The sequence below is a fragment of the Anabrus simplex genome, chromosome X, assembly GCF_040414725.1.
Source record: "Anabrus simplex isolate iqAnaSimp1 chromosome X, ASM4041472v1, whole genome shotgun sequence".
NCBI classification, from domain to species: domain Eukaryota; kingdom Metazoa; phylum Arthropoda; class Insecta; order Orthoptera; family Tettigoniidae; genus Anabrus; species Anabrus simplex.
Genome location: NC_090279.1, coordinates 171,002,471 through 171,017,448, shown reverse-complemented (window position 1 = coordinate 171,017,448; position 14,978 = coordinate 171,002,471). Strand labels below are relative to the sequence as shown.

At 38.0% G+C, this 14,978-nt stretch overlaps 1 protein-coding gene across 1 annotated transcript in view; it reads right to left on the bottom strand.

Annotated features, from left to right (window-relative positions):
- LOC136886750 (uncharacterized) overlaps nucleotides 1-14,978 on the bottom strand; it is a 275,978-nt gene that overhangs the window by 114,350 nt on the left and 146,650 nt on the right. The window contains exons 4-5 of the mRNA XM_067159555.2: nucleotides 14,093-14,159; nucleotides 3,123-3,316 (exon numbers count right to left, since the gene is read on the bottom strand). Of these exons, the coding sequence (XP_067015656.2) occupies nucleotides 3,123-3,316; nucleotides 14,093-14,159 (261 nt within the window). The remainder of the gene's footprint in view (nucleotides 1-3,122; nucleotides 3,317-14,092; nucleotides 14,160-14,978) is intronic.

Sequence of the window (14,978 nt, the reverse complement as noted above, 5' to 3'; positions counted from 1 at the left end):
CTACCATTTATACTCTACCCTCCACCAATGAAGGCTGCAGCCGGAAACTGTAGACTTACGCGTGTTTCTTTCGTGTTTGCTCTATCCGTATCTGCTAATTCAGTGCGTTTCTTTTGTGTTTGCTCTATCCATATCTGCTAATACAGTCAGCCACTGCTTCCATCAGTTTCTTCTGCATATACCGTATTATGGCCACACCCAAATTTTCCCGTTAAATTTTGGAGAAAAATTCCCTGCTAATTAGACTCACTTCATTTTCAACATATACTTTCTTAGTCATCATCCTCTTTTCCCGTTATCCAGCTCCTGCCGGGTCAGGGCATTTATGGCACTTCTCCACATTCCTCTCTCCTTCAAACATTCCATTTCCATCATTTTATCCCAGTCCAGGTTTCTTCTTCTTGCACTCCTCTTTACTGAATCGATCCACCTTGTTCTAGGTCCCCCTCTTGCTCTCTTTCCCTCAAACTTCGCCATCTGCTTCAGTGTTCTTTTCTCATCCATCCTCTCTTTGCATGTCCAAACCATCTTAGTTTACTCCTATCAATTCTTGCATTTAGATTTTTTTAATTCCAAACTCCTTTCTCACATCTTTGTTTCTCAATCTGGCTTTCCTAGTCCTTCTTATCATACTTCTTAGGTATTTCATTTTGCTGGCTTGAATTCTGCTTTCCTCCCTACTTGTCACTGTCCAGGTCTCAGCCACTTGTCAATATGGGTGCATAATACATTTTGTACACTTTTTCTTTACACTTCCTTGGTGCTTCCTTATTTCAGACGTTTCTTACAGTCTGGTCTGCTGCAACCTCTTGCTAATCTCTATGTCCAGCCTTGTATTCTGCATTAATTCACTCCCCAGGTATTTAAAACTGTCTACAATTTCCAAGCTCTGACCACCAATTTTCACAATGCCTTTCCCTTGTCCTCCTCCTCTTGATATAACCATGGTCTTGCTTTGCACTGATTTTCATACCATATTTTTCAATTTTCTCAATCAGTACATCAACTTGGTCTTGTACTACTTTGCTGTTCATTCCCCAGACCACAATATCATCTTCATCTCCTTATTTCCATATGCTTCCTCTGTCTGCTTTACAATTTTGTCCATAAACATTAGAAACAAAAGAGGTGACAGCACTCCTCTGTCTTAGTCCAGTTTCATTTCTAAACCATTCAGTCTTTTCAACCGAGGTCTGTATGCTGCTGATGCAATGTTGTACATTACTTGCACCATTTCTACAGCTTGTGTACCCAGTCTCTTCTTGACGGTTTCCCAAACAGTTGCTTCTTTTGCCTCACTGGGATCCTTCTCAGAAAACTGCTGCTGATAGCAGATCTCAGATCATGGTACAATTTTGTTTCTTTCCACCAGAAGAGGACTAAGAGTCCTTGTATTCATATTTGATCGACAGTCAGTGTAATTCTTGTGAACAATAATGATTATTCGCTGAGTTGAAGTATTGCTGTGAGGTATTACTACAATGGCAAGAATCTCTTGAGCACTAACTGAATATTTATAGTTTCCAGAAGCATCTTTCAGCTTCAAAATTTTAGCCCATGCTACATCCATTGTTTCACAGTTTGGAATGTCTTCATTTAATGGATCTGTTTGGTAGGAAGCAAATTTCACTCCCAGTTTGCCTTGGTCAATGTTCTCAGTTATGTTTTGAACCAATTCAATAACAACAAATAAGCACTGATGAAAATGGAACTAGTTGCTCTCAATGAAACATCCACTACTTCTGCATGCTTCACAGTCATTAAAAGGGAATTTGTCCAAAATGTAGTTTCATGCTGTAGTGAAGAAATTCCCTACAAATTTGAAGAACTGTCTCACGTTATCTCCAGATAAACTGCCAGCCTCATTTCCACAATGTGCTGTCTTGTTGTAAATCCAGTTACAAGATCGTAGTGATCTTTCTGACAACTCCTGCCTTTGCACCTTATATTGGTAATGCATTTCAAACTTACTTCAAACTGCTTTCACAAACCTCATCATTAAATCCAACAAAAATCCATTCATGTATCTGACCACTTTATGTATGGAGGGAGCTTCTACTTGCAACATGATTTACTTTGTGAAAACAGAAATAACAAGTAAAGTTTAGTGGCATCATTTTCCATTGTTGCTTTCACTGCAAGAAATTTGCTATTGCTGGTTTTTTCTAACTTGACTTCTTTACCAACATGAAACAACAATTTCGATGGCCTCCATGGTTCTAATATCCTGTCTATTGAATCAGTGATAAACATCTTGTGCTGAGATGTTTCAAGATATTGTGTCTTTTAAACTCATTTCGTGATACATCTTCAATTATTAGTTTTTCTTTTTTTTTTCTTTTGGAGCTTCTTTCAAGAAAGAATTTTTTTGTCTACTAACAATGTCTACAAGTCTGCACTTGCTTACAATGTTTTAGTAGCCTTCTGGGCAGCTAAGTGAAGTACGTGACAGAGGCAGCCTCGTATAACCACTGAAGGATTCTGCTGTTTCAAAAACGCTGACATTCCCTAAATTTCCCTACCATTGTATTTACAATGTTGCAACTAAATGATGAATAGTACTGTAGTATACATAGAGTGGATCATTTACAATGATAAGAAATATTTCAAGAAAAAAATGTTAAAGATTGCAACTAAATGATGAATAGTACTGTAGTATACATAGAGTGGATCATTTACAATGATAAGAAATATTTCAAGAAAAAAATGTTAAAGAAAGAAACTGTTTCAACACTATTTAAATGACAGACTAGGGAAAGCAAAGAGCATTATGAGTATTTTTTTGGAGGTAGTCTGAAAGTCGGTAGACAGTCTTTAAAGGCAAATCTGTACTTCTTATGTTGTATCGTCATTCCCTGTGAGCTTGACAGCATATCAAATTGGTTGTCCAAAGGATAACTACCATACTGGTGCAAGGTCAAACAAATTCTTTGTGGAAATTCTCAAAAAACCTCCATCCTTAATATTGTAAGTGATCTATCTGGTAACAATTGGCACTTTAAAAAGAAACATACTGAAGGAATAGTATAACACTGATGGTTTTTGATTCAAACCTCTTTAATGATAAAACTTATTTCTGAATTTTCAAATCGATGGGAACATATACTTGCATATACACACACCTAGTTTTGGTTGCTCCTCTTGATTTCTTATCATCTTCACGTACATCATGCTTGTCCTTTGATGACGACTCCTTCTCTGCGTTTGTCGAGCTATTCTGCACCTGGATGGCGTTAGGAGCAGATGAAGCTGGGGTCTTGGAGGATACTGCGGTACTCTGTGAGGGTTTTGAAATGGCACTCTGTAGAATGGGTAACTTTGAACACCAAGTAAACACCCAAGCACAACAGAAATGCCAAGCAAGGATCGAAAGGGAAAAGTAGAAGGTAGAGCAAAATGCATGGGGGGAAAAAAGAAAAAACAAGAAAAAAAGACATGCAATTAGATGAAAGTAAGCACAGCAAAGCAAGTTACACCAAGCATAACATGACAGCAAGTTAACCCACTGGAAACTTAAAAGCAGACTCAGACAACACCTGTTAATTTCTTGAGAAATGCAGAAACGTAATATATTTGTTATAAATTTAAAAAGCAAGAAATTTACATAGCTAATTTTTACCACAAATCAATCTCTGAAATGTTTAGTAAATGTGATTCAGTTCTTAATAATAAGCCAGAGTATGGCAAATTACATATTTCTATGTTTATTTCATATGTTTGATTATTTCACCATCCACAGTTCCTACTTGTATACTACTGTTACCAGCTGGTTATAATTTTCATCATTTATGTCACTTAACATCCGGACGGGACCCGAGCCTACTCGTCTTTCCACGCTGTTGCTGCAACAAATGCTTGAACCACTCGCACTTCCAAAATGTGAAGACAACACTGGCTGATTTCTGTACTAAGCCAACAAACCATTCCATGCAACACTACAGAAGAGACTATAGTTATCATCATCCAGCTCCAGTTTCGCAGGTGTGGTGTACAAGCACTCGGCACTTCTTTCTGTGGGAATATAGTTTCTGTTCCTCTATGTCCTCCCACTCGACATTCCTCTTGCTGACCAGATCTCTGTGTGTCTATCCATTGATTCCTAGGCCCCCCTATTGGTCTCTTCCCTCTCACTTCTCTGCCAAAGCAATTCCTTGCTGTTCTTCTGTCCATCCTCAATACATGTCCAAATCACTGTAGCCTGCATCTTTCTAAAAGCTTGGTAACAGGTATTTTGATGCCCCCCCTCTTTCCTGTTTGCTTCATAATCTTGCCTTTCCTGGTATTATGATTCACTATTCTCTTGAATTCATTTCTGTTGACCGGATTTTACTGTTATCCTTGTTGTGTAAGGTACATATTTCGAGACCAAAGGTGAGAACTGGAATGAAGTATTGACAATTTTGCTTTCTGGGGTATTTTTTCTTCCCACAGTAGATTTCTCACTCAAAAATAAACTTGGAAAGCTTTTTATTTTTGTGTCCTGTTAAGTATATCTTGTTTCATTGTATTATCTTCTGACATGATAAAATGAAGTTAGAAACAGGTCGTAAACCAAGTTCCCTCCAGAAAAATGTTTGAATCTGTGCCTTTCCTGTCATTTCAATATTTTCAATATTTTTTGTTTTACTAATGTTTAGTTCATATTCTTCAATGATTTAGTCTTCCCAAATGAGAATATCGTCTGCAAATATTAGTGTCAGGCTCTTTGTAATGTTTTTTGATGGATTTTATGATCTGATCCATGGCTATGGTGAATAAGAGTGGTGACAAGGCACTTTCCTGCTGGCCTCTTCCCTTGGTTTCAAACTTATCTGATCTCCCATCCCCTACCTGGACACAGCTAAAGCATGCTCGATACAGTACCTTTACTTTATCAATCAGGAAGTTTGGCACACCCATACCTTCCTGGCGTTCCCAGATACCTTCTTAGGGACAATGGTGTAGGCCTCCTAGATGTCCACAAAAACCAACACTTCTTTTCATATTCCCAATGCTTCTCTGTTAGCATTCTGACAGCAAATATAAGGGCTGTGTTCCTCCTCCACCAGTAATGGTTCTACTATTTTTGTGAGTATTCTTTTAATTACTTTTTCCAGAAGTTCAAGTGAGTGAGGAAGTAGAGTGATGCCCACATTTCTTCTTGTTTCCCTTTTTATATATAGGGATGATGATGCCTTTCATCCTGTCCTCTGGTACCTTGTGCTCTTCCCACAACAGAGAGTATTCTATACAACCCACTGTATGCCTTGTGCTCCAGTTACCTTTATCATATCAGCAGTGAGGTCAACAAACCCTGGGAACTTCACCATTTCTCATGTTCTTCAACTCAGACTCCACTTCTAGCCATGTTAGCTTGTGTTTTGTTCCACTACTTGTGCTTAAACTGCAGTCTCCAGTGATGTCATTTCCAAGGCTTTCTCCATTTAATGAAGTATTGAAGTAGTTCATCTCTTCTCTCTGATGCCTTGATCTATCTTCACTAGGTTCCCATCATCTGTTGCCATGCTCACTTCTGTTCTTGACTACTTAATGAAGCATCTTTTGGCCACATCCCTCCACCTCCATGTTGCATTCACTCTAGCTCACACACCACCATCAATAACACCACTGTCGTGAGGCAGGAACTCAAGTACCGGAACAGGTCGGTCTCCGTCAAGTCTCTTCTGTTGACTGGGATAGAACCAGCAGCCAGGCTTGTCTCCATATACTCTGTTTTCACAACGTTTAGGTGGAATCCAAACAATCCAGGCCTGCACCTGTCTCTTTAGTTCTTCCCTAGTTGTTGCAATGATGGATGTTACTCAAGTCTACTATGTTTTATAGCGGGATCTTCTACATGATTTCAACTATGTAAGGGACTCTGTGGGCCAAACTGTCGGATGTCAAGAGTTTTCGCTACAGGATTAGACATCTCAAGTTCTAAGCTCTAAGACTCTACATAAAGTTTGTGTTGAACAAAGTAAGGAGTAGAAGTTTGTTAAAGAAACTGTATCACTTAAACAAATTTGCACCATCTGAGGACACCTTCCAAATCATTCAAGACACAGTGATTCATTTAATACAATTTCAGAATTTGCCATTTTCTTACTTATATTTCCCTGTCTGTCAGAAAATAACCTGACCTTTCAAAATCCATCAACATTAACATTAAGAAGCTTTCCCTGCAAATATCCCATATTCTCAACACAGCCTTATCTCACTTTAGGAACATGAAAATTGATAGAGATAATATCTATATAGCTTCATGGATGGGCTCTTATGTCTGTCATGTCAACCTTCAGTGTGAGCGGGCCTAGCGCACGACATCATTTGGCCCGCCCACCCCTTCAAGCCACACCACTCATGTTTGGGCTTCGGAGCAAGGCCGGCCTCCTCTCTCTCTTCCACCCGTGGTGGCTTGGCGTAAGGATTATACAAACTACTGAGTCCCGCGGATCGAGAGATTTCCATATCTGGAGATTTCCACGTGTTCCCAGCGACTGACGTATCTCGATCATTGGCCCCATCTATATAAGGCAAGAGCACCTGCGGAGGGGGCGAGTGAGTTAGCAAGAAGCTCAGTTGGAGCTCAGCCGAGAGTTGAGTGATTGAGTGAGAGTTTTGAGTTGGAGTTGGGGCAGTCGGTGAGTGAGCAAAGAGGGTGAAGAGTGCAGTCAGTCTGTGTGTGCCAGCTTGGGGGGTGTTCGCATCTTGGAGCTGTCGCCTGACACCGTAGATGTGCGTCTCTTGGGGCTGGCTGCTGTACAAGGACACTGGGTGTTCTGGTGCAGCGTAAAGGGGACACTAGGTGCCGATGTGTGTAGGCTGGAAAAGGAGTTCCATCGTAGTGTGGACAACGAACATCATCCTGAGCTACAAGACTGTCGTGGGCGGGCTGCGAACTGTAGACTGACATCACCAACGAGTGTGACTGAGCGAGTCTGTAGTGTAAGTGATCAGGGAGTGGTGTATCAATGCAGATAAACAGTGAGATACTAAAGAGAGAGAGCGTGAACTGTGTAACTGTGTGTACTTGTGTAAGTCGTGAGCTCGGTTATCCTGTGTGTAATGTGTAGCTTTAGTGGGCCCTAACTAGTTACTAAATGTTTAGAAATAGGACACTACCAGGTTCTGTACTTATTTATTTACCCTGACAACACGTTAAATTTATTTATTTTAATTTTTTTTAGCCAGCATAAGACTACTTTAGTCAGGTTTATGGAGGTTTTTCTTCTTTTTGTCAGCCAATGCTGTTTAATCCTTTCAGAATGTAATTCTCCTTCTGCTTCTGGAATCACTCTTCCTATTCTCTGCTTGTTGATTTTTATTTGTAGTCTAGCATGTTTATCTTTCAATATCTTCAGTGTATTTGTTTTGTATTTTAAATCTTCTATTGTAATATGTACCTCTCTCATGTCTTCTTTAAGTTCTGTGATCCATCCAACATGCTGTGCTGTAACCAGTTAATCTATTCTATTTTGCCATGCTGGTTTCACGTTCAGGTTATGTGTGATTATTTCACCTAAATATTTAAGTTTTCTACAATTTTTATTTTTTGGTCTCCCAGTTTAATTTTGTTTGCAAGCGGAAGTTGAGTTGGCATCATTTCTGTTCAAATGAAATTTTCAAACCAATATTTTGAGCTATTTCCTGTAAAGATTTATTTGTTGTTTTGTTTCCTGAATATCATTGGCCAGAAGAGCTAGATTATCAGCAAATCTCAGTCAGTTCAAATGTATGTTATCCTTCTGGGTACCAATTTTTATATTTTTAGAGTTCTTCTACCATTCCCTCTAGTGTACAGTTAAAAAGAAGAGGTGACACAATAAATATTACGGAATTGCATTATTTCTACCCTCGATATGAATAATTACTGCATGTTGGTTGCCAGCCTTCTGTGAGAAAACATCAAAGAAGAATTTCTTCCCTCGCATATTTTCTCCCCTTAGTTTTTAGACAATGAATCAGAAAATGTATCTTGAGCCACCCTATTACTCCTTTATTTTGCAGGAAGAAAGCAGTGGTTTCAAACATTGAGACAGCATATCCTTGATCACCTGTTCTAAATCATTTCATCTAGCCTGACTTCTCCACTAACACACTAATCTGGTAATGGTAATTCTTTTGCTGTTTAATGTAACAGCAGTACTTTTAGACAAGCACAATTCTAACTGCTTCAAGAAAAGTGATTTAAAAGCCAAAGGTGATTACCGGTTATCGTGTAGTGAATCCTCCAAGGGGACAATTCTATCACACTTAGGACATAAAACTGCTGGTTTGCTAATGGAAGCTTCTACAGTATGGAAAGGAACAAATGGAGAGAAAACTTGACCTCAGTTGTGATACTGACTAAGGAGGCATAACCTAATGTTGGCTCATGTAGCAGTTGCTCACAGAAACAATGTTATTTTTCTTGTCAGTTGTAAGCTCAGGCAGTTGAGTGGAAAGGCAGTTTGCAGTGTTTGTATTGAGATGTGTTATGCCCTTATGTACTGTACGCCTGTAGGAAATATCCGACTCCTTGGCTAAATGGTTCAGACGGTCCCAGGTTTGATTCCCAGATAGGCCAAAGATAGTAACTCTCTATATTTAATTCTTCTGGTATTTGTGTCCGTCTTAATATATACATCTTGTTATCTACATACATCACATCACCAACCACCCCAGAAACACTCAATAGTGAATACATCTCTCCGCATTTGGTTGTCATCAAAAAGGGCATCCGGTGGTAAAACTGGGCCAAATCCGCAGAAAGTCCCCATCCCAAGAAATTGAGAACAGGCAAGGAAGAAGACACCAATAGGATATGCGTTAAGTATAAGAGTTCAAAACCAAGAGAAAATGAATCACAATACTTTATATATTTACATCATTTTTCCTTGAGAATTTTTCCAAAAATGCCCTAATATTTCCATCTTATTCTTATTCTTCTTAAGATGTCATCTCCGTACGAAGGTTGGCGATCCACCTTGACCTTGCCAATGCAACATGAAAAGCTTCTTTTGATATACATGTGCTATCTTCGGATGTACTTTAGCCACGGATTTCTCCGCCTACCAACAGACCGTTTCCCTTATATCTTTTCTTCAATAATTAACTGTAATAATTGATACCTCTCACCCCTCATAATATGTCCTAAGTATTGAGTTTTCCTATGTTTCATAATAATTAACAGGTTTTTTTTGTTGTTATCATATGATAAAGGACCTCGACGTTTAAAATTTTCAATATCCAACGTATGCGCAAGAGACTGCAATACAGATACATTTTAAAGGTATCTATACGTTTTTCAGTGCTTGGATCCAGGATCCAGCCTTCACATCCATATAGGAGAATAGGGAATATGTAGCAGCGGATCCTGTGGATTCGTAGCTGCAGACTGAGATCTGACCTTACAAAGAATTTCTTCATGGTAATGAATTGTTTCCTGGCCTGCTCAATTTTAGAGTTTATTTCTTGTTTGGAATCATACTGGTCGTTCAACATGGTGCCCAAGTATTTGAAGGAGGACCTTGCATTGTTAAATTTGCTCGTACTGACTTTTTACAAAACACCTCTATTAAGATATTTTCTCCTTCATAATTGTTACCAGTGACATTAAAAAAAAAAAAAAAAAAACCCAGGGTGAAAATCATGAGAGTAAATTGTTTATTGTTTATTTATTTATTGTTTGTTTATTTACACTGGACATATGAAAGCCTTGGATTGCGAGCATAATTAGTTCTGTAAATTTTACCTTAAGAAATCATTGAAAAGATGATTATTAGTTTCACAACCCAAAAATATGTATCGATATAAAATGATCCACACGAGAAGAGACTTTCCTACTTCTTCCAGAATACGCGGTCATTGCTTTGATGCTCTCATGATTTCTTCTGTTGCATCTACTCTCCAGTTCTTTAATACTGTGCAAATAGCTGAAGACTTCATGTAAAATCTTGCGTTACTGGGCACATGCATTACCTTATTCGTACTTCTCGACGATTTCCTTCTTAACTTTCACCGTAATCGTCTCCTTCTTACTGCCTTCTCTTCAACTTTTCTTCTTCATGGTGCCCATAGCTGTAGTAACATCACTAAATAACAGTCACTACACTTTGGCACAAAATGGAAAATGCTGTACACACACACGTGATTACAATGCTGTAGTTTACAATACAGTATGTATATAGGCATATGGATGTTGAGTATACAAGGAAGGCATGCTGACTGAACTCGAGCATGGGAGAGATTACCCGACTCGGTTGTGTTTATAAAGCACTCAGTAAACAGATCAGTACTTCCAGTGCAAAACCTTGCTTGTTTATCATGTTAGAATTCATTTAAAATTTTTGCTCATCCAGCAAAACACTTGCGGACCAGGCTGCTTGCAATTTTCATGTTTTGTAATGAAACCCTTCAAATTTTTTGAAAAACTTTCATGACTCAGGATAAAATGATGTATTACAATGAAATATGGAAGAAAAATTATTTATTATACATATTATTAATCAGAAATGCATAAGGAAAAACTTGGAGAATAAATAACTTGATTAGACAGGAAAAACACACACTTCATCAAAAGTCGGGAATAATGCCATAAATGTGTTATCCCATCATTCACTATATCTATCCTCAGCTGAGGAGAATTTCATACATCATCATCAGTCATCCTGCTCTTTGTCAAGTGTCATTTATTAGCCAATTATTTTCTTTGCTTCATCTAACCAGCTACTTGCTGTTCTTCCTCGTGGTCTACTGCCCTCAACTTTGCCACGTGAAGTAGTAGAGTTTTCCACTCTCTATACTTCTCTCAGAAAAATGTAGCCAAAGAACTGGAAATAACTTCCACTTACACAGGAAGATACATGTTTCTTGATGTTCACTTTGTCTATAATGGAAGTATTTGTTGTTCTTTCCATTCATATTATTCCATCTCCTCCACCAACACCATAATTCGAAAGCATTGATTTGACTTTTGTCACTAGCTTTCATGGTCTTACAAAAAAAGGTGGAAAATGCTAATAATTCAACCAAACACATCTTTGTAGTTCATGGTACTGGCCAGTTCTGCCAGATATTAAGTGTGCTTAACCAATGCAACTCAACCTTGGACATTATTTTTCATCCCTTTTTCACCATTTTCCTATGTCAAAGATAACTGACCCCAGGTGTACAAAATCTCTGGCTACCTCCAGATCCTTTAGACATCCTCTAATTTGGACGTGACCTCCTTGATCAAGTACCCTTTTTCATGTTTATATGTAGACCATAATCTTCCTCTTCTCCTAAACCCTAAAGTTGGTGGGTAACATGAATGTCTTCCAAGCATTTCCATTCTTTGGCCAGCAGCGTCAAGAGGCAATAGGTGCCCTTGCCTTAAATGTTGTCCATAAATTGAACTCGAAGGTCTTCCTTTGGTCCTTCTACCTTCCATTTTAACTTCAAACAGGGTGATGCACCAGTCAGAATGACAAAGCAAGAGAATTTCTCCATGGAATACTTCACTTTCAAGAATTTCATATAAACAAGACTACCGTACATTGTTTCGCTTCATTTTATATTTGTATCAACTCTACTCTCCCACAAAACTGAAGATCCGTCAAGATGGCATCAATGAACACTAATGACCACACGCCTGATGAAGCTGGGAGGTAGAAACGAACCCATCACAGGCTGAGAAAACATGGGTGTAGAAAAAGTGAGATTGATGAGGAGATATCCTATATATAAGGAACAGTCAAATGAAAACCAAACACCCGCTATAACACACATTCCGCACAAAAGGTTGCAAAATTGTTGTTACGTATCGATATGCCATTCCTGTGGTAGAACCGCATAGTGACAACTCAGGTGGATCATGTCTTTCTTGGTGCACGGACAGGTCTAGTGAGTTGGTCCAGCAGTAGAAATGGTGGCACAGCGCTATGAAGATACTTTGCAGAAACTTCAATGCACCATAAACTAAAAACACCCTGGAATGCTGTCAGGCGGAGTCGTCCTGTTGCATGATGTTTGCCCCCTTGCTTCCAATCTGGCGAAGGCTACGGTTCAGCAATTTGTTTGGGGAAATACTTCAGCATCCCCCGTACAGCCCAGATATTTCACCTTGTGATTTTTACATTTTTGGCGACCTGAAGGAAGACATTCATGGACGTCAGTTTCATTCGGACGAGGAAGTACAAGAGTGGGTGTGGTTGTGGATCCATCAGCGAACTGCCTCTTTCTACAAAACTGGACTTGAATGATTCGTCTCCCAGTGGGGTAAATGTATTAATGCTTTTTGGTAATTACCGGTACTTTTGAATAAAACCACTCCAGTATCATGTTGTAGTGGGTGTTTGGGTTTCATCTGACTGCCCCTAATATTTGAAGACGGCAACATATAAAGATTACAAGTAATAAAGTTCATCTTGATCCGTGGTGGAGTTGTTATATATATTCCAATTGGTGTGTTTAGAAAGTTCCACTTTAAAGTGGTAGAAAGGTGGAACTTCCCAAACGCACATAATGAAGATGTAGAGATTGTTGTTGTCCTCCTGGATTTCCATGTTTGTACTGTCTCCTTTTCTATTGCTCCCTTTTCTGATGTGGACCTGTCATTGTGTTTATTCCATTATGTGCACAAATTCATGTTGCTATCTTTCCACATATGACTTAACCTGTCATTGTGTTGAGTGTTCCTTTTCATGTTTTTGTTTCTCTAACATGACTTGATTTGTTGCTTCTTTATTCCTTGGGAGCTGATGACGTAGATGGTGGACCTCTTTAAACAACAACAACCATCATCATCATTTGTTCCTTTCCATTAACTATATTGATGCTGAAATGTTTCCAGATTTTAAAAATATTTCAGGCAGTGCATGCAGAGAAAACACAAGTATACTTCACATTTCCTTTGTACACAGGAGCTACTACAGCAACTTTTTGTTGATTTGGTATAGCTCCTTCATGCAAAAAGTAATCGAATATGTATTTCAGATATGGTCAATCATACTATGAAAATAAAATTGGAATTCAAGAGAACAACTCAGGCAAATATTTGTTTACAGGAAGAGGAACTAATGCCTATTGCTCACAGTAAAATATTTCGTAAAATTTGTTGTACAATTAATTTTATAAAATAAGTTGAAAACAAGTTGTGTTGCTCATGGTAAAATTATTTTATAAAATCCATGGAAGCATCAGGATGGCCATATATGAACTCACTTCTGAACTAAGATGTGTATGTGCTGCCATCTATCGATAAATTTTAAACTAAGAATCAGCTGTTCAACTTACAGTGTTTGAGAGTATGGCTCCAACACAGCAAAACTTGCTGCTTTAGCTGCAATTATATGTTGTACAGTGGTAAAAAGGAAGAAAAGAAATGCCAGGAAATGCTGGACTCGGGACTGGATCAAAAGAAGAGAAGAAGGTAGAGGATTGCTGTCCTCGGTTGAAAATTAGTTGAGGTTAGAAGACCAGCATTCATCTAGGAATTTGGCGATTGTGATTTCTGCCTCTGTTCTTGCATTTCTGTTGTGGTAAAGTGGCGTTTTAACTTCGTACAAACAAGGATATTTCTGGTATTCGTCCAGTAAAACATTAAGAGTTTCTTTAATCCACCCGGATCCTGCCATTTTAGAAAGAAGTGTTTGTTTACAATCGAGCTTCACAATCTTCTCACGACGTAGCGCCAGCATCATCATGATGTCATCTTCGCTGATTGGTTCGTTTCGTAAAATTAATTTTACGGATTAGAACATGTCCTATTTTATGAAAAGTTTTATCAAAGGTTTGATAAAACTTGAATTTGACTGTGAGCAACAGAAATTTTATAAAATTAAATTATTGTACAATAAATTTGACAGAAAATTTTACCATGAGCAACAGGCATAAGGAATGGAATAATGGAGAGATGTTCAATAAAAATCCAACTTCTTTGAAATCCTTGAAATCAAAACAATATGTTTCTTAATTAGAAAACAATATGGTAACAAAATTCACGTTGTGGTAATGAACGAACTGATTAAAAATAGAAATCTGGCTTCCATATATACATACAAGTACATGCCACCAAAGCAAATAAAAGCCGCAAACCAACACAGGAAACAGCAAGAAATTAGTACACAAGTAAAGGAACACAGCATACCTTATCAACTTTTTTCATCAAGTTCTTGAGTACGTCCTCACACCGTTTCAAAGTTTCGATTTTCAACCTGTCAATGTGAAGACAAACAACAGCTATGAGTGAGTATCATGCAAGCACAACTAGTAGTGAGGAGACAGAAAGATTTTTTAAACACAAAATTACTAAAGAAAAATTACACGATAAAAGCAACAAGCAGACCAGTTTAGTAACTTACCCAGCCCGTCTGAGCAGACATAAAAAAGGAACAAATTAAAAATATTTTAAATAAATTGTTCAAAAATAGGCAGCGATATCCATTTCCTTCACAATTTATAATCAGATTCCAGGATAAAAGTTTGTATTCAGACACATCTAGAACCATAATATGCCGTGCATCTCAATATTAAACCAGAATTACAGTATTTGCTAAAGTCAACTGTATAACATGTGACTAACCATTTTTATCACATTTGTAAAAATTATATTCTTTATCATAACCTTCACAAAGAAAGACACAAAAAATCTGTGTATCTATACATGAAATGCTACAAAATTTGCTGCCTTTAATAGATTTTATAATTATTCCCATATACCATATTTACTCGAATCTAATGAGTACCCCAATTTTAAGAAACTTGAAATAAGAAAAATTTTACTTGCGATTATAATGTGCAGCTGCAAAGCAGGTGTTAAATTTAATTTTACTGCATGCAACAATGAGTCCCATTACCTGACTCCACAGTATTAAAATATAGGTACGTTAAAAAACTTTACTGTACATGACAATGCTTTGATTTTTATTTCCTGCTTTCCTGTATGAATTTCAAAACATCTTTATCAAACTCGGGATGACTTCCTTTTCTCTGTGGGTGGGGGTGATAGAATAACACCCACGATATCCCCTGTC